The sequence below is a fragment of the Andrena cerasifolii genome, chromosome 8 (genome assembly GCF_050908995.1).
Source record: "Andrena cerasifolii isolate SP2316 chromosome 8, iyAndCera1_principal, whole genome shotgun sequence".
In the NCBI taxonomy this organism is placed as follows: Eukaryota; Metazoa; Arthropoda; class Insecta; order Hymenoptera; family Andrenidae; genus Andrena; species Andrena cerasifolii.
Genome location: NC_135125.1, coordinates 10,736,241 through 10,763,553, shown reverse-complemented (window position 1 = coordinate 10,763,553; position 27,313 = coordinate 10,736,241). Strand labels below are relative to the sequence as shown.

The window sequence follows — 27,313 nt, the reverse complement described above, 5'->3', positions numbered from 1 at the left end:
AACACGCGGGCGGCCTCTTGTAACGGCGATCTCGGCTGCAACCAGTCTCTCTGGAACCGACTCGAAAAACCTTCGACAGCCCTCCTCTCTCTCTTTCTCTCTCTCTCTCTGGCTCTCCCACGCAACGATCCCATGCGTGAAATTACGAAACAGGGATGGAGCTTCTTCACTGATTTTTTCGAGTACCCGATAATCCCGTTTCGAGCCCACCGCCTGGTATTGCTAGCGTTGTTAACCTCCGCGCATCCTTCCTCTTTGGCTGGTGCTAGGCTAGTGCTGGCTGATGCTCTCGGCGCCGCGCACAATACGTACGCCCGGAAAATCCCTCTTTATTGAAATCGATAGAGCGGAGATCCGCGCGCGTTCTGCGACACTGTACAGTGGAAGCTCTAAAACTGCCAATCCCTCGACTGCGAGGAGAAAAGGGGTTGGCCCAAGGTCCTGACGATCCAAGGGAAAGTGGAAGACGTTTTTGGAAGCATAGTAAAGAAACAGCTTGCTTCAGAAATCTCTGACGAATTGTTAGTTGAAGAGAAGTCTGTGGAGGGACGCAGGACAGGGCCTGATAATTTTACGAAGGAAAAGTGGGATCCCCAGATTTCGTCACCGTCGCGGGACAGTCGATCGGAACGATTGGTGAGTTGGCGTGAAAGTAACCATCTATTCGAGCCACGGCGAAGCGGATTATATACACGAATACGCAACTGCTTCTTCCCAGTGGCGCAACATCTTCTCCCACGAACTGGGACAGTGGTCCAAGTGGATCTTACCGGAGATAAAGAAGAGCCACTTAACCTGCTGTTAACGAAAAACCTTCTGAAACGCGTCCCATCCTTGACACTTGGACCCTTTCCTCGAGCTCGCGTGCTCTCTAGCTTTCGAAATCGCACATCGGGCGACGGAATTCGGTCGGAACGCAACTCGCACTCGGCGGGTTCGGGACGAACGTAGGATCGTTCGATATAAACTAACGACTTCGTTCGTCTGGCGAACCGTCTCCTCCAGACCTGCCGTCTATCGCGCGTACGTCAGTCTCCGTATAAAAAGGGAAAGCATGTTTCTCGGTGGGTTTCAACGTCAGCGACGAAAAGCGTCACTCGCGGACGAGGAATTGGAAGAGATTGGATCCGTGCGCGCTACAAACGTAAGCAGGGAAGAAAAGACAACACGTTTACTCGAATACAAGACGAGGTTAGCCTGAAATTTATTCTCCAAGTTGAACGGAGGAAAACAGAAGTTAGGAAGAAAAGAGGGAAGAGAAGCTTACTTTTCTCGGCTACAGTGTGCTTCTGTAGCTTCTCTAACGCGACACCCGTATACGTAATCTTCCCTGTATCTTATCGCAGGAAAATTGTAAAGAACGCGGAGGAATGTTAAAGGAATTACGGCGTTACCGAAGCTATCTCGTTCAGGACTCCGAGCAGAAGTGAAACTGATCGTTTGCTCGAATTAGAGTTACGGGTGTCGAGTCGGCGGAAAGATAAATGAAAAAAAAAAAGTAAAGTCTAATTACCTTGTATACATAGAGATATCATCGAAGAGTATGGACCGTTCGACCAACTGCCGCGAGTTCGAGAAACGAATCATCCACTGCAGTTACGTACCTGGAACAGAAAGAGATGCAGCACGGTTAGAGGGGAGGTGGAATTTACAGCGAGCACTTTCAGTGTGTGGATTCGATAAAGCGCATGTACCGGGAACATTCCACGGGCAGGAAGAACGTTGGTCGTTCGGCTATTTGCGGAGGAAACAGCTGTTGGCGAAAATATGGGGAATCGATCTCGCCGTATCTCGGCGCGGCTCGATCTCGCCGATCTCGCTGATCGATCGGGGGCGAGTAAAGGGGTAGATACGAAAAGGGGACAATGGGCGGTGCATTCTCGAGGGCACGCCAAGGCGAGAGTGAGTAATTGGAGAGGGTGGAAGAGGGTGGGCGAGGGAGAGAGCAACTTTACGAAATTCGAGCGTAGAATGAGAAAGAAGGGGGGTCCTAGAGCGGATCCACCATAAATCAAACGACCCTCTTCAATTTCGCGGAGGTAACGGCACGCTCCTCCCTCGAGTCCAAGTGTTTCCCGCTTTTTTTCATGGGATAGCCTCGGTCGCGGGAGGGTTGCTAAATCGGAGAGCTGCAAGCTCCGCGATGGATCGATAGAGGTGCTCCCATCCAGCCGCCAGACGTTTCGCGAATTCCATCAATGCAGCCCGCATCTCGATTAAATTAACCACCGATTACGCGGAGAAATCCACTCTGCGCCGCCCGGTGCACCGAGATGCTCCGTTTCAACCACTCGCGCTCCAGCGAGCACGCTAATGAACGCTGCAGTCCCGTCATCGACCGACCAGCCAAGAGTATCGAACACAAAATGTAAGTAAACACGGTTAATCGACTTGTTGCCAAAACGTTTGTTACGCTCGCGAGCAAAGGAAACGTCTAAGCAGTCTGCTACTCGATCGGATGCATCCCAACGGGGGTATCCCGCGATACGGTATCGGATCTAACGAATCGTCGCGAGCTATCCGAAGCCTGATCTAGCAATCGCTTGCACAGAGCAACGAACATTAATGCGATAATACGGAGCAAACGTGCACCGAAGCTAGGCTTATGTCCCAGCCGCACGAACCCCACGAGAACTGGACAAGATTGTCCAGTTTATTGTTCCCCGATTGCGGAATCAGAATGGACGCCGAGCGCGTTGAATTGCCTCGTAAATAAACGAAACGTCCGTCGCCCAGTTCACGGTGTATATGTTAAACCAAATAGAACGGTTATAAACGGAGACATCGATCCGTCTATTAACGCAGGCAACCTTCGATGATACGCCCTTCGCCCTTTATAGAATAAAGGGATTACCGAAGATCAATTTGCCTGTTTTGGCCCTGTCACGTGGATGAGGGAATAAATGGAAGACAGTGGATCCCCGTTCTGTACGCTACCATCCCTTTTACCCTGGAGGGTTCACGTGTCCGCTCTCGAATGCACGCTGGCTGGCCACACGCGAACCGCGATATCGATTATGCGTTCCGCGAATTCGAGTCGGTCTCGTTTTCACAGGTGGTCGCGACAAGATTAAAAGCGAGTAAAGTCTAATACCCGACGCGGTCGAAACGATCCCGCAGCTCCGAATGAAAACGAAACAGTGTGTACAGGGGGGGAATTAAAGGCGAGGCGATGTGGGAGAAATACTGCGGAGTTTAATACCCGTGGCGGTCGTTTAATCAGGTAAATACACTAACAGCGATTCCCTTTCGTACAACTCGCTGCGAAAGGCGGGCAGTGCAGGCGTTTTTCATTAATTCCCATCTCCGTGGCGGGTGATCTTTGGAGCGAGAAAGCCGACAGAAGGTCGAAGCAAGCGGCGGGATGAATTTACGGCCCGACGTTAGAAATAGTAAGCCCGGGATAATTTCATGCCCGGGTATTTCGTGGACAATCCCGTCGAATCTCGCGGTGCGCGGCCGGCCGCGCCGGAGAAATGAAATTTTTAATCTCGCGAGTAAACTGCACGGGCGCTACGTGTCCGACCGGAGGCGACGTTAATGAAAATCCACCGGCCATGATAAATAAGGAAATTCCTCTCGACCCAGCCCAAACAGGCCGCGGCTTACTCGATCTTCGCTAATTGCGTTTTAATCCGTCGAGAGGGGCATCGACGAACCCGCACAAACGGAGAAGGAAACGAAGGAGCGCGACGGAAATGATCCGTGCCTACGACTCGCTGCATACCTACCATCTGCGTGTGATCCACAAACGACACGAGTTCATGCGCGACGGCGCGCATCGAGCATCGTTCTAGCATCACGGACTATTAAGTTGCAGCCATCGCTCAAAGTAGCTGCCGCGCCGAATTCTACGCCAACACTATCCTCCGACGAGCGGCTGCCTGTGGGACGGCGAACGTTCGATGGTAAGTGATTTCTGCGGGCTTTCGTTCATCATCATTGTCGCCGGGTAATTAATTTCGAGGGGGAACAGAGAGAGACGAAGCGGAAGGCAGAATGCAGATGCGAATAAAGTACTCGGCCAAGCCTGGCCCGCGGTCAGATTATTAAATATAATACGGCCAATTACTCGGAGCGAACGCGTCAACCGCGAAAGCTAATAGTCAGAGAGGATGGAGTCGTAAGGATCTCGGAACGCGTGCGCTATGTCGTTCGCGTATAGGCGGCCGTTCTAACGACGCCGTTAAATCAGCCGGTCGAGTCATTATTAACTGAGGACAGATCTAACGGCCGGGCACGAGACGCGCTGCACCTAGAATAAAGCGTGGACCGGCGCAACCAGGGCTCGCCTTTTCGCTAAGCTTCACATTGTAACGTTCCCCGATTGCTCGGTTCTCCCCATTCGCGCGTTTCCCTTCGTCGAGAAAGGAGCGCGTTAAATCTTCCTGTTCCCTTAAATTTTCCTAACCCTCTTGCGTCTAGCGAAGAAGCCAAGGAACGCGAGCAACGATTACCACAGAGTAACGCAAACGGCTCGGATGAGAATACTAGGGACGGTCGCTAGGAAATCGATAACCGAGTATATGTGTTAGTATTATTTGAAGCGAGAAGGGGAGCTGCCTCGCTCCTACGTACAGATTACGGTGCGAAGATCGGAATAAATCACCGGCGACTCCGAACTGAAATTTGAATATTTCAGCATTCACTTAAGAGGGGATTGCGCCTTGTTGGGCCGAAAAATGGGTAATTTTTTGTGAATTTTTTGTACAAAAACGGTTCGACAAATTAATTTGAGGTTTGGCAGGCTGTTCTATTGTATCTTGATCTATTGTTCTAAATTTTTGTGTGACAGTGAAAAAAAAAATATGGCAGATACAGAGAGAGCTTTGAAAAATAATCGGGTGGCCCTGGCGCTGACGAAAAGTACTGTAAGGGTTATCCGAAACACAAAAAGGAAAAGAGATTCTTAAACTATACGAATGTGGCTATGGGTGGTAGTAGATGCATTAAGAAAAATAAAAAAATGTTAAAATGGCAGCCTTTTGAAGAAGATGAAGCGCCCTGATTTGAGTCTGAGAAAGGTTTTACCTAAAAATCGGGAAAACTTCTTTAAATAAAAAAGGAACGGTAACAGATACCGTAATAAATCTATTATCACAAATAGCCAGATTCATATAGTTTAAGAATCTATTTTCCTTTTTGTGTTTCAGATAACCCTTACAGTACTTTTCGTCGACGCCAGGGCTACCCGATTGTTTTTCAACGCTCTCTCTGTATCTGCCATGTTTTTCTTTCACTGTCACACAAAAATTCAGAACAATAGATGAAGATACAATAGAACAGCCTGCCAAACCTCAAATTAATTTGTCGAACCATTTTTGTACAAAAAATTCACAAAGAATTACCCATTTTTCGGCTCATCAAACCGCAATCCCCCCTTAAGGGGACAACCTGATTTAGGAGGCTGAGAAAGGTGATGTTCGCGAATTTTTTTAACAAAGAAAAATAAGTTCGATCTTTCCAAAACTTTAGGGGTATCTTAATACATATTTATACAATACAAAAAGAAATTTAATTAAAAAATTCCAAGTCTGTCGCGCCGATATCATTGAAACCATTGAAGAGAGGAGACACAGGTTGTCCCTTTAACGTTTATGTTTAAGTGTTTTTACAGTATATACATCTACTGCGTCGATTGACACGTCTGTGAAGAAGAAGAAATTTTTCAGAGGTGGTCCACTCCACAATATTTTGTAGAGTGTTAGTTAGAATATTTTGCACAGTGAATATCAGGAACTAATCTCGACAGTGTTGTTACCCAGTGACTGTCAAGGGTTACATTTGCGACGGCGACCGTGGAAGGTGGTTAAACACTGGTTATCGTTTTTTTTTTGCAAGAAGTTTCGAGGAAAACGATTTCCCAGTAGAACAAGACTGTGACCGAACACGTCCTTGGCATTTCGAACGAGTGACATTTTGATATAATATAATAAGAGGAGGATAATGGGGAGCCGTAGTATTCGTTGACAAGCTTCCCTAACACGGGGGAGAAATAGAGGAAACAAGGCGCAAGTATCGGGGAATGTGTATCGCAGCGAGCTAACAGAGAGTCGAAGTAAGCAACGATTGGATAAAGAATTACATGCTCGGAAAATAACGAGCGACGGCATAGGTTCCGAAGGAGGTCGACTACAGACTGCAGGTAGTCCTAGTGGGGTGCCATGTTCGACCCGACCCGAGCCGAGCCGAGCAACTCTCCTACGTGGATTTATACCGTTCACGGAGTAATTGGATCGGTCGTGTTTACACGCTCGTATTACGTAACCCACCGATATTCCGGTCAGGCCTATAAATCGCATCCGAGCCGAATTCAGTGGCAGTCTCCCTTCGCGTGCAGCGACCAAGATGTTCCTTTCGGTGCAACACGTAGTCTCGCTAATAAAAGTCTAATCTACAGAGGCTAACTTCTCCACGACTAAATAAACGAGCCTCGCGAACGTGGCAGTTCTCCGAGGATTTCGCTAAGCAAGCTCGCCCGTCTTTGCCGAGGCGAGCAACATTTTCCCAAGAGGGTCTCGTTACACGTGAGCTTGCGCATTTACTAAAAAAAAAATAGCATGCGTCTGTTTCGTACGAGCCCATGACGTAACCGTCGCGTTTACTCGCTCGCTTGCTCGCGCCTTCGCGCAGAAATCTCGTTACGAATATTCGCCCGTAACACGCGAACAGACAAATCTAATTAAAAGAAGGTATCGCTCCGAACCAAGGTAATTTCACGGTCGATCGATCGGCCGGGACGTTCGCGAGTGCTGCGAGCGCGCGTTAGGAAAGCGATTGGCACTTCGAATTTACGTCGACGCCGGGGCTAACGCGGGTCAAATATCTTGCAATAGCTTCGCTCATCCTACCTCGTAAATATCGATCCTAGTTTCCCTCGTAGGAGCGGCCCTCGCATCGGGCAGAGGCAAGCAGATACGCGTCCAGCGGGCGAGAGGCCGCGTCGGGGCAATGCCAGCACTCCACTCGAGCAACGAAGGACGAGAGCGAGAAGCAAAGGAAGCAGGGAAGCGCCAGGCACCGGTGAACTTGAACTCGGGCCTCTTCTGCCGTCGCTTTCGTCGCTCGAACGAAACACGTGGTCGACCGGCGGCGGCGCCGGTGTCTCCCGGAGGCTCCTTTAGCCTCACGAAAGCAACGAGCACGCGTATCACAGACAAACTTCACCGAGAATAACACAGAGGCGACTTTCCACTGGGCATCACCGAGACGGTATCACTGGGAACGCAACGTTTCGTTAGGGAAGCTTGGTCGCCGGTCGGACGAACCCTGGCATACGTTTTCCCGCGGTCACCGATTCCAAGCACCCGCGAGATAGCGATAGAAGCACGGGCGACACCGGAGAATCACGCCAGCACGGAATCCGTATTATCCCCGTGGATCGCGAGACGTGATCGAAAGAAGGAGAAAAACCGGAGAGAGAGAGAGACGGTTCGACGAACGGCAACACGATCTGCAAATCACCCCGACGTAAACAGAAAGGCAGAGAGGCAGAGAGACGCGACGCGTGCCAAGTATCGTGCACGACTGAACAGCAGAGGGAGGTTCGGGGCTGACGCCTGCGCGCTCCGCCTTCTCCCACCCGCTCCCTTTACATTCTACCTGCTCTCTATCCTTCTCTAGCCCCCCATCGTCCTCGATCGTCCTCGCTCGCGGTCGACGCACCCCCACCATTCCGGCCATCCACCCCTCCGGGTGACGGGCTATCTGGAGACGATTCGCGATATCCTCCTGCTTCCAGATAATCTAGATTCTAGATTCTAGAAGACGAGTGCTGCCCTTCAACCGTTCCGTTAACTCCCCTTACGAGCCTTCCCCCTTTCCTCCGACCTCTCGCGATCTTACCCTTCTTACGTCTACATTGTTCCAGTCGGACGTAGTTATTCCGCGAAACACCCTCGAAAAGCCTCCATTCTAATGCGGTAGCGTGCATCCTGCGCCTCTAATCTTATGCCCTAGCTGTTTTGCCCGGTTCAACCTCTGGAGCAGGTTTCCTACCTGCTTCCGCCGCGGAGGAGACTGCGCGCCACGAGGAAAACCGACCACGAAATTCCAAAACGAACACGTTACGGATCCAATAATACACCGGGATCGTTATCAGGCCCGAGACGATACCAGCCTCGATTCCGAGCTGCATTCCTCTGGAATTACGCGTTGATAAAAATATCCCAGTAACCTATAGGCGGTCGCGTATCGCAACGACGCGACGCGCGATCTCGCTCGCTGGAAATCGGGAGTACATTGTCTGCCCGGCGAGGATGGCTCGTGGGATCAACTGTTCAAACATTCACGCGTTCCTCGGCATACATTCGCGGCGCGAATTCAATCGAAGGAAGCTTTCGTTGCTGCCAGGGGTGCTCGAAGCTACAACAGTTGAGTAGTTCGGTCGGAGGACGTTAGGCAGAGGCGAGCGAACGTATTTACGGGAATGCGGTCGAGGCACGTGCCAGATGCCAGGCTCCCGGTCTGGGTTAATCTCGTTCCTCTTAATCTCGCCGAAAGGGTAATCCTCGACCGTCATATATTAATTAACGCTAATTAAGCGAGGGCAGCGATACGTTCCGCGAGGTTCGCCGGGGGACGGCGGCGCTGCCTCCTCTCGACTTCCGACGTTTCGACTAACCGCTTTCAGATGGACCGCGATAAGCTTCCTGAAACTCTCGCTCGGCCTCCTCGGCGGTGAATGAGATCGACGTGCGAGCAGAGACGAGGCAAAAGGAACGAACCGATAGGCCAACGTAAAACAGCTGATTCGCGACTTACGAGGATCGACCGCGCGCCGTGCTAGCTTTCGCCGTTCCCTATCGATCCGTTTGGATTACCTACTATGTACTATCTGCCCCGTGCACGTCCCTTGACTTTATGGGAATCTGTTTACGGCGTCATAGCGAATCCCCGTGCGCAACGTGCCGTCACCGCTCGCGTTTATCCCGATCGATTCTTCCGCTTAAGGGGGCGCGGGACTACCGAACGACTGAAATCCACGGTTTCTTGCCGGTTGGATTGCTTAGATACCAAATATCCACCATATGGGCATTTTTCACAGGTTTTTTTATATGTACGCTTTTACAATGTAAAATAAAAAAAATTCTCCGAATGTGGAAAATTATTCAAGTTATTTGAAGCTAAAGATGACCCCGCGTAGCGCGCGAATCATCTAGCAAAATGCTTCGGGGTGAGTAATTTCCACACGTAAAATTTACACACGAGTCAATTTTTTCCCCACATTTTTATGGGAAAAATTGTTTTTAATCAGTTATAAAATGCTTTACAAACATCCAATGTTGATGCGGAAATTCCACACGATAGAGAACGGAATTCTACAGCTTCAATTGAAATTTTAAGTGAAAATATTCATTCGCCGGGTTACCCCCGGTTCACTGAATTACATTCGGCGCTATAATTTCCGTAATTATTCGAATTTCTTCACGAAACACTGTTGTGAATGTTCACAAAGCGTGGCACTTCCAGAATTAATAATAATAATAAAAAATACGATTTTTCAAGATTTCAATGGTCCTCTACCCCCTTAAAATCTTAGTACACGCGCGCATATCGCGCTCAATAATGGATTCGGGTGTGGGTACCGGCAGACCAATAGAATTTTAGTGGGAGCAGAGGAAGAAAGCGATCGCACGGGTGGATGCGCGAGCAGAAGGACGGCCAGCCACCTTCCTGCTCCTAAAATAACCCCTTTGAACCGAGCTTCACCCTCCGCGTGAAAGGGGACGAACCTACGTCACACGTTGCTGGACGCAGCCCGGAGACGCAGAGCGACCTCCACGCGCGATTACATCTAACATCGTTACTCGACACGAATGTTCCTGGACGGACTGATTCAACGATTCAAGCTCCGGGAGATCTGCACGCAAAAGGGAATTACATACCGATTCGTTACAGGCGGCGCGAACGAATTCGACGAAATAGGTTAAAAGCGTGCTCTCTGGAACGAGAGGCATCGAACGAACGCCCACGACCCGTTCTCACGATCATTGGATTAAACGAGATTTCCTACTTTCGCGAGAGGAAGCTCGCGAGAGCGCGTCCCTCCGTTGGACGGGAGAAGTTCGCAGGAAGGAAACGATGCCGATTGAGGGCTGGCCGGATATAGTAATGGGAAACTGAATTCGACCGATATTTTCGGCGGGAGGCGGGCGCTCGCGTGCCTGTCGAATTAGCAAGTTAAACTCGCGTCAGACTGGAAATTAAGCTCGACAGCTGTGACAACGGGGCGCGATGGTAGCCCAGCTTCCTCCTCCCTAGCTACTGTTCAAATATTCACAACGAAGCCCAAGTGCGCGCGAAAGGGTACACAGGAGTTTCCCGGGGGTTCGTTGGTCTGGAAGGAGAATCGTACGCCGGATCGTTTCCAGATCGGGCGGAGGAATTGGATTTTAGAATAGAAGGCTAGGCGCAGCTCGTTCGCCGATCAACCGCAATTTCTGCGGCTTCATTAGTGGTCGACGAGTGGCGGTTTACATAGACTACCTGCCGGTTATTACAACTGGCCGGAGTGTCGGCTGCACTTGCAAATACCGTTTCGACGGCGGTTCTGTTTGTTATCGCGGCTGCATACCGTGGCTAACGATCCCTGAAGTCGACGCGCGCGTTATTCTCCGGCGATGAGACGCAGGGAAACGCTAGAGCATTCCTCGTGCTTGGCACATGCCAGCTCTTCCACGTTCTCTGTTTGTCCACTTTCAAGTCTTACCGATCTAAACAGGGCTGCTGCCGCGGAATCGACGTTCTCGCGCACGCCTCAGAGGAGCTTTCGAAATCTCGGTTACGAGTGGCTGAGCAAACAGAGACGGCCCTTCTCGCCAAGACGTCCCGAAACTCTCGGGTATCGGGGCTCCTTCCTCCTCGCGCTGTCTGAGCGTTTGCTCGCCGCTCGCAGGCCTCTGCGTGGAATCGTGCTCCGATTCGGACCACTCCAACGCGGCGATAGAATTTTCTCCGCAAGCGAATGCGCGCCGCGGAATTACCGATGTAGAGATCACCGCGTCTAAGCTAGGAGCGCCGTTTCAACCCTTCGCTTCAAACGCCAAACCGCAGCAGCCAAAAACCCCAGCCCCTGCCCGACCGTGCTGGACTAACAATAAGAAGCTTACTGAGTTACAAGCCCGAGGGAAACCCCAGTCCGTTCGAGCTCAATTTATGCTGCATTTACGGAGCACGAACCCTCCGCCTCTGCCCCCTCGCAGCCCCCGATTTTCCGCTGGAATTAAAACAAACGTCCGCGCCCTCTCGAGCACGGCCGACGGCTGGGGAATATTTCGTACCGAACAAAAGAACGAAGTCCTGTCTCCGCTGCAACGTGGAAACTGCCAGATGACAATTATCCTAACGCTGATGCGACACGGAAAGACGAATCTCATTAGGCGTTAAATGTTAAAACGAAACGTCCTTTGAATCCTCCAAGCGTATTCCCTTGGAACGCGCAAGGATCGCGTGGTTTATGAAAACGTAACTCTCGTCTTGCGTGTTGGTTTATCTCGCATCCGCGTTGCTGTCAGAGGGTAGCGGCGAGTTATTTGCGATTCAAGTCATGCATCGCGCGCTTCATTAATTAATAAACACTCCAGTTGCCGCTCCAGCCCCATTCCTTACCCGACAACCCCCCTCGGCATGTCAGTCGGTGCTCGTTTGTAGTTAATTGTCAGCAGCGTGCCGCGAAAGATTTCTGTATAATTCGATAAAGCTGCCGCGGCGCCTGCTCCACGAGCCGTCGAAGGGAAGACGCGTTTCACAGGCTACGAAGACCGGGGGGACATTATTTGCTCGCGGACCGGTTGATTCTTAGGCGGAGTGGATCGATAGATCAGTGGGTCATTGATTCGAAATATTCCTCTGGCAGGAAGTCTCCTGTGCGCGAGGCTCGAGGAACTTGGAGACGCGAGGCGTTATGGTGGTTAATTACTCGGAGGATTGCCGTGGCTCGTCTATAAATCGTGCAAGGGAACGGCCACGGAGGGAAATGCCGCGAACAAGGAATAAGGGAGAAGGGAGAAAAGAAACGCGAGGGAATCGGATGCTCGAGAGAGGAAGTACATAGAGGGTAGGGGTGGAAATCGATAAAGCAAGATGGCGGCATACAGTACCGCAGAGTACCGCAGCCTAGCTACCATGAGATTATCCTCCGCTGCTACTCCTACCTACCTACCTACCAACCTACCTACCCATCTACCTACCTACCCACCTGCCTAGCCACCATTTATAGATGTACGCCGCCGGTATCAGCGTAATCACGCAACTATAGCCGTGCCGCACGGTGCCTATGCGCTTGCTTGCTACGTTACAGCGTATAGACACGTGGCCGCAATTACACGGGACGCGCACCACTCGCGAGCATTATCGGTCTACGCGACAGTGATCGAGCGGCGTTTGCGATCGGACTAGCCGACTGCATCTTTGCGACGGACAATCCAATCGCCTTGCACGGGCACCGAATTTCTGCAAAGGTGTACCCATCCCCTAAATTCGAATAAAATCCTAGTCGAGCACAAACCCGTAGAAGCATCTCGCGAAGTGTAGATGGAGAACCGATTAAATGATCCTTTCGGTGGGGCAAAAGCTGGACAGTCAACGATGCTCTTCCCCTCAGCAGAAGCCGCTACCTTCCGCGAGACGAATCGACTTGGTCACGCGACGAAACGCGCGAATATTAAAGCTGAGCTAACGTCCCTTGGTGGATCGGAAATATATCTGGCGGTGTGAAATTGCTCGGAAAATACACTGTCGCGTTAGAGGTGCAGAAGGGGATGATGTTACCGGTGATCGCGATACCGTAGCGCGTGGCTGCGGGTCGAATGACGTGGTTGGACTATTCCGAGGCTAGTTTTTATGGAGATTATGATCTGGTGCAGAGAGGACGATGTCCGGACCGCGAAAAGCGTGGGATGCGACACGCGAAGGTCGCACAGCCCGAAAATCCATAACCATCCCCATTACCGTTTACCGGGGGCTGCGCTTGCGCGACTCGACCTCGCTATCAAAGAAACCCCGACTAATGGTCCATTCTCGTTACGATACATTCTCCCGCGATTAGCTCGAACACCGTCCATCGACCAGGCCCCGGTACCAGCGCACCGGGACACCTTCTGCAAATCCCCCGACGGTCGCGACCTCGGTCGCGCTATCTTCCTCGGCTGTTACACAGTCGTTGACTGACGATAAAATTGCGATCGTAAACTCGAGAGGATCGCAGTTTCAACGACAAGTCGCAGACAGCGCGGGTGGTTCGCCGGGCGATCGAGATCGAGGAGTATCTTAACGATGAGCTACCGCGCCGCGCGGGGAAGAAAGGGGAGATTTTTTGCAGCTGCAAAAACGAAGAGCCAACGAGGGAGAAAACAGGATTAACCAGCGCGCGAATTGTTCGCTCCAGCGTGCCGCCGAGCGCTTTGATTTTTATCCAATGAAGCTCGAACGAGCTTCATTAATTAGACGACGAGCGAGGATGCCGCGGGCTCGCGTTTTAATTAATCACGACGTCGCGTACTTAACGAACAGCGGCTCGCGTAATTTCGCCCATCGACTCCTGCGCGACGAACAAAGGTCCGCTAATAGCTGGCTACGTTTGCTTGGAATAGGTAAAAACCTCCGCCCGAGCAGCGAAGAATTGGATTACCTGAAGCGATTAACGACCATCAACGATCCAGGCCCAAGAACCACTGGCGTTCATTGTCGAGATACAGCCCGGGCCTTAATTACAATCTCGACACGTTCGAAGTGTCGCCGCAAGACTCTCCGGGGCTCTGGTAACTCCTGTCGCCAGGAAATTAATTATCCCCCAACGATAACGCCAACCTAGATCGCGGCGCGGTGTAGTCGTGGCGTTAATAACGTTCCGTGCGACCTGGGTCGATCGCCTCTGCCGAAAACGCGACACAATTAACGATGCGATTAAAATACCGCGCGAGCGAGTGTATCTCTGATAATTATAATCGGCCAACGCAGCTCCTCGATCCTGCCGGAGGGTAGCGAGGCCCGTGATACAGCCTCCGCAATTTTAGTCGGATCATAGCTACCGGCCGGATTAACGAGCCAACGAATTCCCAAGACAGAACGGGGGTTAAGAAGACTCACCGATTCAGGAAGCCACGACGAGTTCCATGTCCCTCGGCACTGATCTCTGGAATAGAAAGAAACCAGAGGTGAAACAATGTAATTAACGAGCCACTCGGTGCGCAGGGCCATTGAAATCATATAATTGTTGCGTGGGCAAGGAAGAGGGGCGCATCGTTTTCTCGACGGAAAAGAACGAGGAGGGTTAGCCGTCACCACCCTCCCATCGAGCAGACGTATATCGAGCGAGGAGGACTCCCGTTTGTTTCCTGCCTGCAGGATTTACCCTGCTCTCTCACCCCTGTACATCCCCACGGAGACGGGGATGTTGTTTTCGCGAACGCGGTTTTCTTCGGTCGTTAGAGAGGGTTCCGACGAGCTACTCCATGGGGAGGCAAGTGGTTCGAGAGGAGTCCTTTCTGCGCACGGTCTTCGCAGTATTCCTCGGCGCCCTCCTCCGATCCCATCCCGATGCATCCTCTCTAATTGAAAGCAACGTCCCCGATTGCGCGCCGAGCTACGTCTCCACGGACCAAACACCCACGTGACGCGCTACTTCCATCAACGCGTCGCCGATATTCATCGAGCCGCCTGAACCCGCGCTGGCTTTTCACGTCCTCCTTCGTACCTGACGCGACCCCGCGATCTCTGCGCTCGTTTCCTCCAATTCCGCCGGCGTGCCACGCAATGCATAATATACAAACCTATTCGCGCAACCGATCGCCTCGACGGAGTCCTTTCGCCGTCGACTTCTCCGCGGTTTCTCTAAACCGGCGAGCTAGAAGCATCGCAGGCGAGTTCTCCGGACTTGGACGTCATATTTTAAACCACGGTAGCGCGCAGATAAGAGGACGCGGTAGTAATTGAAGAAAGACGCTAGGGATGATTTCCCTCGTTAGCTTAATAACGAGTTGCCGATTGTATCTTCGGTTTAAGACGCCACGATACCCTGACGAAGGCTCGCGCAGAAAGCACGTGAATGAGAGTGGGACGCGATCGAAAGCCTCGCGAGAGGCTGTGCCATTCTCTCTGGAGCGTGTACCCCGCGGTGGAGGATCGGCGAATCACGCTCCGGTTGAACGACAAGTGCCGTGGCAGCGGTTAAGAGAAAAGGAACGCACCCTTTCGAACCGAGGAACGAACGCAATAATTATTTAGATTGGCGCGCGTCGAGGGCTCTTCGCACGCGCACGCTCGCCCGGAAGAATGCGCGCGATCCTTCGTCCAGGGGGCACAGATAGCCCGCCGCAACACCAATTTCTCTTCTCCACTGATTTTATTTCTAGGATTTTTAAGCATGCTCTCGGCAGGCGTTAATAATTCGTCGCGGTTGTGCTCGCTGCCCCGAGGCCTACCGTCCACGGAAATTCAGATCGCGGTATTGAATTTGCATGCAATTATACCCAAGCAAGGGGGGGCAGCAGCCCGGCGGTGGTAATAAAAGTCCGCTAAAAACCGGGAGCTCGTGGGCGCTCGCTGAAAAAGCATAGCGGTCCGATATCACCGAAGAGACAGCGGATATTTAAATACGGATAGCGGGCAGTATAGCCCGAAGCCACCGCGGGCAGGCATAGAGTATCCGTAAACAGATTGCGCACCCCGTGCAAAATGCGCGCCGATTCAAGTCCCTCTCCCTCGGGAACTATTCTTGAAACGAGAGATCGATACCCGCGAAAATGGATTGCCCCGTTTACTCAATACCGTCTCTTCAGAGTGCTTTCGCGGGGATTGAACTCGTAGCCTCTAACGGAAGAGGCTCGTGTCTCTGCTCCCTTTGTCGTCGGGCCGCGATCTTTATTAGACACGTTTCGAGTTTCCTCGATGATGCGTGGCGAGGAAACGAGGAGACTGTCAGCGGTAGGCAGGCTGGGATAACGGAGAACGGGAACAGAGGATCTCCGAGGAGTCGCCTGGCGATTAAAGCGAAAGATGAACGAGGTAAGGCCGATCAGTTCGCTCCACCTTAAGGTCTGCGCACACATATCAGTTCCGTGTCAGTTCCGTATCCGTCGTGCCAGTGGTAAGAAGAAGAGACCATCTACGCACCTCTAGAGAAAAATAGTAGGAATAGGTAGCAGATATTCCTACTATTTTTCTCGAGAATACCGAAAATACTGAATGAAAAATTTGTTTTAACCCATCGTATATAAATACTGGGAACCGTGCAGTTCCAAGCGGTGTGCACTATCGTAAGTTTTATTTTTTTATTAACTGTTCCCAAAATCTCTCCACTTTTTAAAAAAGGCATTTATTAGTTGAAGACTTAACGAATCGAATGGTATTTTTTTCAAGCCGGACCGTGGGTGGGAACGACGTCAAATCACGACTTAAAACTTTGACATCGATTACTGTCAAGTTTATTAACAATCAACAAAATATTCTATATACGTTTTGAGAGAGCATTCCTTCAGCTTTAAAATGAACCCAACACGGTGGCATTATCTTTAAAAATGACCGAGATATAACAGTTCAAGTGATGACGCGTCGGCCGATTTTGTTTGAATTTTCGAAACTTTAAGATTAAATATTTCGAAAACTATTTGACACAGGCCGTTGAAATTTAGTATACTTTATTTTGCAAGGTTATCGTCAAATGCTGTAATTTTGAAGAGAATCGGTGAAACTAAATTTTTCACCCATTCGTTTCGACGTGGATAGCTCTTTCTCGAGTGTTATGGATCCAGCGACCTAATCCGTATTCGGTGGATTTCGCACGGCTAATCGGACACGAGCAAAGACGAACTTAGCGGCATCGCTCGGACGGACATATACGTCGGGCACGGGCTAAACGACACACTGTCGAAGGGAGAAAGCGGGGAAGAGGGGGCCGTAAGGTAGAACGAGAGGCGGAAGGAAGCTGCAGTTAATTTCCTGCCGGAGAGCCGATCATGGGCGAAAAAAAGAATCGACGATAATAAGATTGGCGCGATTACAGAGGACCGGGAAGAAGGATACCCGGTACGGTTTCCGCCGGCGTATCGGTTACGGAAGATCGTTGGAAAATGAAGTCGAGGCTCTCGACTGTCGTTTCGGCTTCGAGTCACACTCGATTATGCAGATCGAGCGGGTACCGATCCAAGGAGGCCTGTTTCCGCAAGATCCGATTAAACTTTAATGACCGCTACTCCTCCGCCGATCGGCGGACCCGAGGCGAGTAAATAAAAGTCGCGCGGGTTTTCTCGGAAAACCTCGGGGAACCTTGACGCAGCGTATCATTCAAGTTTTCCTCGCGATACCGAGGCGCACCGGGAATTTCCAATAGCAGGGAGGCTTCGATTAGCAATTCCGATCACGAGCTTGCACCGAGCTACGCGAACTTGGTCCGTAAACCGACAAATTTCGTTGAACAGGTTTGCCGTATGAATAATAATAAAACCTCCAAGAAGCATGTCCTCCGCAGCTCGTCGAGCCGCGGGACGTGAGCTGGACGGCTCTCGCGAGACGTCGAAACGAAGGGAAACAATTTCGCGCGAGCACTTGCAACTTCCTTACCTCCGCCGGGTTACTTCGCGATGACTTATGAAGCAAGTTTCGCGCGGGCCCGCGATACGGTTCTCGCAATCGCCGCGGATCGTGCCGTTGCAAAGTAAGGTGGTTTATAAAGATTCAAATTCGGAGAAGTTCGCCGTAGAAAGGCCAAGGAGGTAGTAAGAGAAAGCATCGCGGAGTGCCTTGAAAACAGGGGGCGTGAACTTCTTATGAGAAGCGTGGATGGAATATCTCCGAGTGGCAATGCGAGAAAGTCCGGACAGCTACTGGCAAATTTAATAGCGACTCGGAACCTGATCGAAAAAGCTGTCGATTAATAAACAAACTCTCTTAACTGATTACAATCGTCAGCGATTTAAAATTCTTGCGATCTTCAATAAGTGACACTGATCATAAGTAACACGAGTAATTTAATATTTAAAAAAATATCGCCTTTATTCGCCAGGCGAGCGTTAAAGAAACGGTTCCCATTCGTTTTTCTGAATTGAAGAGTCCTCGTAGAAAACGCTGTAAGTGCCAAAGATCAAAATTTTCAGGAGAGAGAAAAATATTCCCTGACTTTAAATCATTTACGAAATTTAATTTGTTTCGATTGCTAAATATGCTTAAGTTATATAATAACGAAAATACATTACAAAACGTTCTATTTGTTGCATTAATACAGTCCAAATTCGTGGAAAAAGAATTGTATTTGCAGAAAACCTTGGTACGTGCCCCACCTCTTAGTTGTAAAGAAAAGTGAACGTGCCATTTATTTAAATTTGCAGGCACCGTAAGTGCCAATTTTATTTAGCTATCGCTTAATTGGCTCCTTTATCTATCCATCGTTTACCACTATTCGTAACTCATTTACAAAGGGAAGTTGCATTCAAATTCCATACTATAGTATCGCACGCAGAACACTTTACGCTAAAATTTTTCTTTTAATTCCGGCGCTCATTGTTTCCTACGAGGACTCGTGAATTCAGTACACGTAGGTACCTGCACTCGATTTCGTTGGGAAGAACTTGCCGGTTCGCAACAGTGGAATAATTAGCAGTCGTTGCGATGATCCCGCAACGGACCTTCGCAGCGATTGTTCGAGTACCTACGCGAACAAGTTCGGGAAAGGCGGATCGATGAACGAAACCATGCAAAACCGTGTCTCGCGATAATTTAACGAGCATCAAGCATTATTTGCATTCTGTTTCGGCAAAGTGCAAATTACTACGAGCAAACTCGCGCAAGCTCGATCGTTTACAGGCGAGCTGGCGCGAGGGAAAAGTTTAATTAGACGCAGCGGCTGGCGTCGAACTCGGCTCTCCTACCGGAGGGCAATAATGCGCAATGCTGGCTGCTAAAGCTAGCGATAAAGATTCTTAAAGAGACAGGAACGCGGCCATCGGAAAATATACCGTGGCTAAAAAGTTCGCGCGCGAACTTACGGTGCAAAATTAAATGTCCGTTCGAAGGAACAAACCTACTATCGTCCCACCGTTTCACTTTCAAAGAACCGCGATGAAAAATGCGCGAAAGAACTCCCAGTCACGGATCAGTCGCGGTCGAGGCCCTAATTTAAGGGACAAATCAGAGTGGCAGGATCCGCCAACGCCAACCTCTGCTGAGGATTCCTTCCGGCAGCCGAGAGGAAGCGTGGTCATCTGGAAGCGTTTAATTTCCGGCGGAAAACGGAGAGCGGTGGAGAAAAAAAGAAACGCGAGCGGGTAGGTGCTCGACGAGATATGAAAAAGCCTCCGGCTAATTAAACCCGACGTGTATAAGAAAACTCATTATCGAAGCAGCGACGAGCTAGATTCTGGACGAAGAATTCCAAAGAAAAGTGCGCTTTTGTCCGCGAGGCACCGCCGTCCCCTGTTTTCGACGAGTGAACCGTTTGGGAACCAGTCGACTTCAAATGGAGAACTCCGGGTCCGTTGGATAAATCCAAGGGAAACAAGGGTTGCGTTCGCCCGGTCGGTGGATCAACAACGTAGCCGCCGCAAACGAATTCAAATTGCCAGTTTGCCGTTGTCGGAGGCGCAATCGAGTTTCCAAGGGACTAACGGTGTTAGCGAGAGCGGCGAGTTTCTTCGGGTTCGCGTGCAACTGAGCCACCCCTTCGCGGATGGCGATACACCCAGTCGGAGTACTTTCATCCCCGGACATCGGTAAAGAAGCGTCGATGGACGACCGATCCGGGAGTCCTGGTAAAAACGATCTGGCAAGGGCGACCGGCCCGGCGCCAGACAATTTTCAAGACCACCCCTCGCGCAGAAGCCACGGCCGAAATCGAAACGTTCGAGCAACCCCTGACCGAGCCAGAAGTGACAATCGCGCGAGGGTAGAACGATTTGGAACCGTTTCGATGTACAATCGCGAACTGGGACGCGGGGTAGAAGGAACGAACTTAAATTTCGCTTCGCGGGTCGGCGAGGGGAGAGGGGAAGTAAGTAGCGGGAAGCGACGAGTTAAAAGACCGCGTGGCTAACGGAACGCGAAGAGAGGATGGAAGAGGAGAGGAGAGAATGCACGTGTGGAGATCCGTTGGCCGCGCTGTAGGGTGAATGCCGGTGGCAATAGCGAAGGTGGGCACACGGAGGTGAAAGTAGCAGCGATAGCGGCAGGCAGAGGGGTGAGCCGAGGGGTGAAGAAGGTGGGTCGACCGGCAGAACGAGAGAACGAGAGAGCCGGAGAGCTAGAGGGCTCGGAACGGTGGATGACGTTGGTCGGGGGCGGAGGAGGAAGGGAAATCGCAACGACGATCAATACTTCGCCACGCCTCGCGCCACCACCTACCCTGCCGGAGTAAAACTTGACTTTCCCGACCGTTTCGTCTCTCGGTCAAGAATCGAAACCGTCCTCGGCAATAGGGCTGCACCCCGCGCCACCGCGAAACACCGGCTGCCCGACAGCGATTCGACGACCGCTCGTTCCGCGGAAACCGCGTACTCGGCCCGAGCGCTCCACCTTCGAACGGTTTCGCTGGTCAAGGGTTTGCGTCGAGGATCGACGGAACGATCCACGAAACGATCCACGAGGCGACAAATTCGTGGCTGCTCGGAGGGGCCAATGGAATTACGTTTTCATCGGCGCGCCGCGGGGGCGATAAAACGCGAGGAAGCGACGGGGGCACAGGTGACCCCGTGGAACGGGGTCACGATACGGAGAAACGCGAAAATACGAGATGGCAGCACGCTACGGCGAAACAAAAACTTGGGTGTACCGTTTACGCTTCCTGGCTTCGGTGCGAAAATTGGTCAAACACCCTGACTGTAGCGCAATCTCAAACGAGACACAGTCGGATGTGGGATAACCGAGCGTTTACTAATCGTGCGCTGTTGATCAGACTTTTTTAACGCGTAGAACCACAGCTTTCATTAAGGGTGTATCGGACGTACGATGTTAGACACAAAGTATATGGAAATTGAAATACTTGAATAGCTTCGTGTTACGCATAGTAAGTCTAGATGTAAGGAACTCGAACGACTGTTGGAGTCTTATTTTTACTCCTAGGAAGGTAGTTTTCACTTTACAAATGCTTTCTCAAGCAGTATTTGCTAAACTTTTGCAAGTGAAAATGCCCTGAATTCACAATTTTTCGCAAGTTGTAATTTATTTCTTTAAAACGGTGTAGCGAAAACAATTGAAACTTGGCAGATATTTTCGTCTACCCGTATACTAAATGTAAAAAAAAATTGAAAACATTGGTAAAGGTGAATGTCCCAATTTTTGCTTATTTAAGAGATAACTCGTCGTAAAGAAGGTGTAAAAAATTTGTTTGTGATGAAAATTTGCAGAGTAATTGATTAATTCATTAATAATAAATCAAGCAATTCAAAAACGATTTAAGAGAGATATTTCGAGATGTTTAACTATTAGTAATTTGTAATTAAATATATAATGCTCTAAATATTACTGCCGTCTTTCTGCTCATGAAAAATGTTTAAACAATTTGGAATTACTTTCTTGCAACTATAGTAAGTACAAACGTAACGCATATAATAATAAGAAAAATACGAAATGAGCAGAAATTGGGACATTCACTATACAATTTCTTCAACATTTTTTCAGCTGTTTTATCAGTAAAGGTCGTCTCTTTCCATAAGAGTACGTGCAAAATCAGTGGAAATTAAAATCGTTACAACTCAGCAATCATTTATAGAATTCGTTTAAAATTTTTGGAGCGCATCAGGAGGATTGGAAATAACAATCTCAGAAATTGTCATCAACTTGGTACCCTTAACGTCTCCTCGCGCCCGAATCACGGCCCTCAGCTCCTGCGAGACGGTTCGTATAGTCCGTGGAAATCTCAGCGAACTCGTAATTTAATAAGTTGCGAAGGCGAGAGCTCGCTGCGGGGAGATAAAGAGACACAAATGCTGCGATCTTTGGTGACCACGTTCGGTAAACAACGCTGTCGAGTGGAAAATTCAAGTATCCGAGCAAGTGCTGCCCTGTGGCACAAGCGGAGAAACCCTTTGTCGCGTTTAACCCACAAAGGGTGTACCTATATCCCTCGCGAAGATAAGCGTCGCATCCGAGACCGATTCTGCTAGTCATTACCCCGACAGTAATCATTTCGCAATGATATCAGAGCGTCATTTAATCCGACGTCGATAGATTCGAGAGAGCTCGATCGCGGGCGGAAGAACGAGCCGCTTTCGGCGATAGGAATAGCGTTTTTTTCGAGCCGTTTAATAATAGGGGAAGCTAGAAAAGAAGTAGGACGTAAAAGAGATATCGATTGACCCGTGGTAAACAAAGTGAACCGCGGCGAAGTAATTTATAGATTGCAGGCCGCCTATCGAGCTGCACTCGCGAAACCGGACAGCTACCCGAAACGGGAAGTATCAATTAATAGTCGGCGGGGAAGCCGAACGTTCGGTTACTCGGGTTAGCCCCTTCCCGCCTCGTCGGTGTAACTAAATTGGAATCGAAAACGCGGCTAGTTCGTGACAAACTGCGATAATGAAACGTCCAACGAAGCGCGAACGTCGTACATGGGCGCGAGCATAGGCCAGCGACGGTTGAGATCGCGCGCCCGCGAGGGGAAGCGGCTCGAGAGCCGGTGAGCTATCGAGACCTCGAATCGAATCGTAATAGAGTAACGAGACGAGTTCGGCGGATACAAGTATCGGCGAACGGATATAGGCGCGTCGATAAATAACCCCGTCGGGTGGAAAGCGACAACGGCGAAAAGCTTGCACGAACGAGCCTTCCGCGTCAACGGCGCGGCCCATAAATTAAGGTCAGAGCCAAGAGCGCGGCGCGAACGAGGAACCAAGATGTCGGGGGATTGCAATCGATACGCAAATCGTGTGCTGCCCTGTTCGCTCGGTAGAAAGCACCAAGCGCGACGTAGCTGCGACAATATCGCGTGGATATGCACGAAGCAGCGAAGTAATTGGTGGGGGAGCAGATTGGGGAACGAGAACAGCAGCGTGGAACGCGGGTCCCTTGAATGCGCATCTTCCAAGAAGGCTAAAAAATGCCTGGAGGATTTTAAGTAAGCAGGGGGAACGCGTACGCGGCGCGGCGCATCGAAATCAAGCGGGACACGTGCCGCGGTTTCGCTCGGCGAATCGGTCGCGATGCTCGCCCTTCGCGTTCCGAGAAGCAACGCGGACAATCGGCAGCGGTACGCCGGTCACCGTAAATCATCCGTTCGACGCAAAGCGCGGTGGAAGCAAGAAAAAAAAAAACATCGTCGCGAGCAAGCAGAGTTCTCGCGGAGGGCAAAGTGTGTCGACCGGTTTACCTTGCGAAGAGCCAAGGGGGTGGGAAGGCTAGGCACTTGCAAAATACACGCGAGAGCGAGGGATTTTTGTACGCCACGCCCAGTTTTCGGCGGAATTCGCGTGCACGGTGTGTCGTGATTCGGGGAACACGATTATCCGGACGATACGCGGTCGTTCGGGGAACAAGCAGATTGATTCGATAAGAAGGAAAGCGCCGCGGGTATCGGTTGCGCGATAGCGCGGCTGAAAGAACCGAGTCCGGCATTGTTTACCGTGCTGGCTGTAACGGTCGCGACCTGGGCGACCTGCACGGCCAGATGACCGCGGGGCATCGTAATCCCCCTCTGCGTGGAAAAGCCGAGAAACTTTGCCGATAGAGTATCGGCGGACGATCGGTGAACCACGAAGGGGACGAGGCGGACGCGAGGGACGCACCGACTCGGATTTGGGTACGGGTTCCGCGGACGACACGCGGAAAGGTGAACGACACGGACGGCAAAATAGAAAGGCTCCCGATATCGATCGCGAACGGCGACGATTCGGTTGATACCCGGACACTCCGCCAGGTAAATCGTCGCCGGCTAATCTGCCGCTGGGCACGGCGGAGAAACGGTTGGGCGAGAGAAGCGATCGGTGGTCGCGAACAAGTGGCCGCCGACACGAAAATAAACGCGTGCAACGGCGGTGGCCGGCTGGTAATGCGTTTTAAGGCAATGTGCTCGCGACTGGGACACCATAAGAGGTTAGAACGACACGCGAATTAAACGGTTTTCCCCGGCGACCCGGCGAGGGGGTGGGGGGGGGGGGGGAATCCAAGAGAATGTGAAAACCACCAACTCGTCCATCAATTTCGCCGACAAGAAACCGGGCGGGAGAGAGAGGAAGGGAGAGGGAGTAACAGAAAGAAAGAGAGGCAGCGAGAGAGAGAAGGGGAGAGAGAGAGAGAGAGAGAGAGAGGGAGAGAGAGAGAGAGAAAGAGAGAGAGTCGAATCGGAGGTTAACCTGTCAGTTGGCGGATCGATGGCCCCGGTTACCCGGTGGGCACCCATTTTAAGCGAAAAAAAGCGGACATTATATAATTTGGAGTACTCACGTTGGATGGTGGCTGTGCGTGGCAGAGGAGGACGGTAGCGCGTATCGGTGACCGCGAATCGCCGCCCCGCGTACCTCACCGATTTCTCACCGACTTCTCACCGTCCACCGCACCAAAAAGAACCGCGGAATTTATCACGAAAACATGATCGGAGAACTTTGATGGAGCGGCCGGGGAAGGAGCCCACTGTCGAAGCACCAACACTCGATGACGTCATTCCACCAGCGGCAACATGGAGCCCGAAACGCGATAGGACGCGGGCTCGACTCGAGCGACTCTCGAGAAACTCGGGTTAGGTCGCGCTCGCTTCGACAGCTGTCCCTCGAGCTAACCTCAAACCGTAGTCGCGGTTGCTCGCCCGTGCTCGTCCGTGCCCGCCGTTACGCGATTCAACTGACGCGATTAGTCCGCCGACCGACACCCGTCCACGGACCCTGGCTCCTCTTTTACTCGCGGCCGACTCACTGCGCGACCCTGCGCGATTCTGATCCGCTCCGGTCCGCTCCTTTTTTCCACGTGATTACCGAGGGTACGCTACAGAGGGCAGCCGCGCGCGCGCGCCCCGCGAGACTGCGATTCCTTCACTGCGGGAATCTCGATATTCGAAATCGAACTTGCGTGTAGCGATGCCACCTCCTCCGCTGCCGCTACAGGACGTCGCCGAAGCCGAACTGAGCCGAACCGTCCAGTCGTACCGCTACGCCGCCACTCGTGTCGCGTCGTGCCTCGTCGCGTGGCGTCGCGTTCACTCGCGTCCCGCCCCGACCCGTCCCGCGGCAAGCTAAAATTCCAACGTCTCGCTCTCCTAACCTCACTTGCTGGTCCGGTCGGCGTTTACTCCTTCGTTCCCTTCGCACTCGAGAAAACCGATTGGAACGCGCGACCTCGCGACACTTTCTCGACGAATCCACCCGCATTCGCGTCGCGACGTCGATTTCTTTCCCGGCCAGCCAGCGAATCACGGACCCGGCGATCGCACGCGATCTCTCCAAACGCGAGTGCGTACCAACCGCTACAATAACAATAATAATAACGTCATTATTACGCAACGAATACGAGAGAAGGTAAATATGGCAGTAACGCGTGGAAAACGATGAATGACATGCCACGCTTTTCTTAAACATACTATCGAGATCAACCGGTTGGGCAAATAGTTCTACAAACGCGTCGCTTTCACTCGCGCGTAATACGCTATCGTAACGACTGCTTCGTGGTAAAACCGATTCACCGTTTCACGAATCTGTTCACAGTAAACCCGGGGAAATGCCGGCGTCTCCTTACGTGTCTCGGATCAACCAGATCGACGCGGCGCAGCTCGACGAGGAGATCTACAAGGTGCTGAGGAGCCAAGTGAAGGAGATCACCAAGTATCAGCCGGGGGAGAGGATCGATCGTTGGCAGCCAGAGATCGACGCGCTCCTAAAGTTCTTTATATGGATGTTCTCGCTGCGACACGGGAAATCGACCTTCGGCCAGCAGCTGCTGAATTTACATTACGGTAATGTCACACGTGCAAAGTCCGTTCTGTTCTTGATTTTCACCGTTGCCCCGGCTTACGTGAGAGATAAATTGGCCGACGGCGCGGCCAGCCCGGAATCAAAGACGATCCTCTGTCGCGTCGCGAACGTCGCGAAGCTGCTTGAATTTCTCAACCTGTTGGTCTTCTTGCACCGGGGATCGCAGCCTCGCGTCGCTGAGTACCTGCTCGGGATCGCTAGCTGCTCGTCGACCACCCACAAGCCGAGGAACATCGGCTACTCGTACATGACCAGGGAGCTCCTCTGGCATGGTTTGATGGAGCTCTTCACCACCGGCCTGCCCCTGGTCAACTTTCATTACATGAAGCACGGGATAAAGAAGCTATTGTCGCGGAGAAGAAGGACCGGTGCGCAGAGATCGTTCCCGACCATGGATCTGGGAAGCAAATGCCCCTACTGCCACGACACGCCGGTCTTGCCGGCGCACGCTGGCTGCGAACACGTCTATTGCTACTATTGCCTGAAAGCTCATTTCACGGCGACCAGCGAGTTCCAGTGCTACGAATGCGGCGCACGGCTCTGCGCCGGTAACATGCTGATGTACGAGGCGAGCCCGGCCGCGGCCAGCGTGCAAGTGCAAGAGTGAAACGCTCCGCTGGTTGCGCTCAAGCACGATCGGCACGCGATATCCATCCACCGATGTACATATGTATCTTCTCCATAGCTGTACGTGTATATATATATTTTTTATTAAAAAATAGCAATACAAAATTTTCTTTATTCGCTTGGATACAACGCTTTCGATTTCCTCGACGTTTCCTTCGAAACAAAACGGTAATGGATCGGGTATTGTATATTGGCTGCTTATCGGAATAATTAGATAACCGTATAAAAATATCAATGATGCATTATCGTGAAACGCTTTCCCTTTCGCAGCACCGAACGCGATGCGCAACGGATACAAGTTGGCCGTGAATTTTGCTCGTTGAGTCGCTGCAGTTGCTCGACGGGCGGGCACGTCCCCCTCGATTCATCTGGCGAGAATCATCCCCGATACGGAACATTGGAAATGCGTTCAACTGAATTCGTCTTAAACCTTTTTCACACGTTCGTGCTCTAACCGTTGGAATGTTTTCTCTAGCTTCTCTAACGATGCGCGCGCGCGGGTTCGAAGGGGCCTTAAAGAAACGACCGTCTCGTTATTTCGGGAACGCACCGCGCAGCGCGCACGAGCGGGACCACTCGGAGCAGTTAGGTACCTGAGACATGCGATAAACGCTACCGTATCCCCCTTCTAATACTAAATTCGTTAATCACGGTAAGACTGCTTTCCGACTCTTACAGGCACTAGTGAAAGCTATATTGGATCACATTATCAGGTGCACAGGTACGGCTTACTCTTCCTCTATGTAGAAACAAACGCGAGATCGCGCTGACGAAATATACGCCGGATAAAATACCTAACGTTT

At 51.3% G+C, this 27,313-nt stretch overlaps 2 protein-coding genes across 3 annotated transcripts in view; one reads left to right on the top strand and one right to left on the bottom strand.

Annotated features, from left to right (window-relative positions):
- The window catches only part of LOC143372005 (uncharacterized), a 67,020-nt gene extending 41,917 nt beyond the window's left edge, over positions 1 to 25,103 (bottom strand). Inside the window, exons 1-3 of one of the 2 annotated variants that reach the window (XM_076817779.1) lie at positions 24,367 to 25,103; positions 14,089 to 14,134; positions 1,514 to 1,604 (exon numbers count right to left, since the gene is read on the bottom strand). In XM_076817779.1, the coding sequence (XP_076673894.1) occupies positions 1,514 to 1,535 (22 nt within the window). In that variant the 5' untranslated portion in view covers positions 1,536 to 1,604; positions 14,089 to 14,134; positions 24,367 to 25,103. The remainder of the gene's footprint in view (positions 1 to 1,513; positions 1,605 to 14,088; positions 14,135 to 24,366) is intronic. The other variant, XM_076817780.1, reaches the window with a different exon arrangement.
- A 48-nt stretch (positions 25,104 to 25,151) lies between these two features.
- On the top strand, positions 25,152 to 26,615 carry Pex2 (peroxisomal biogenesis factor 2). The gene is made up of 2 exons (XM_076817768.1): positions 25,152 to 25,430; positions 25,617 to 26,615. Exon 2 carries the CDS (start codon positions 25,630 to 25,632, stop codon positions 26,488 to 26,490), a length of 861 nt encoding a protein of 286 aa, XP_076673883.1. The 5' UTR covers positions 25,152 to 25,430; positions 25,617 to 25,629; the 3' UTR covers positions 26,491 to 26,615.
- Positions 26,616 to 27,313: the final 698 nt, after the last annotated feature.

Coding starts and splice junctions, on each gene's coding strand:
- Pex2 (XM_076817768.1), top strand. CDS start 25,630: ATGCCGGCGTCTCCTTACGTGTCTCGGATCAACCAGATCGACGCGGCG.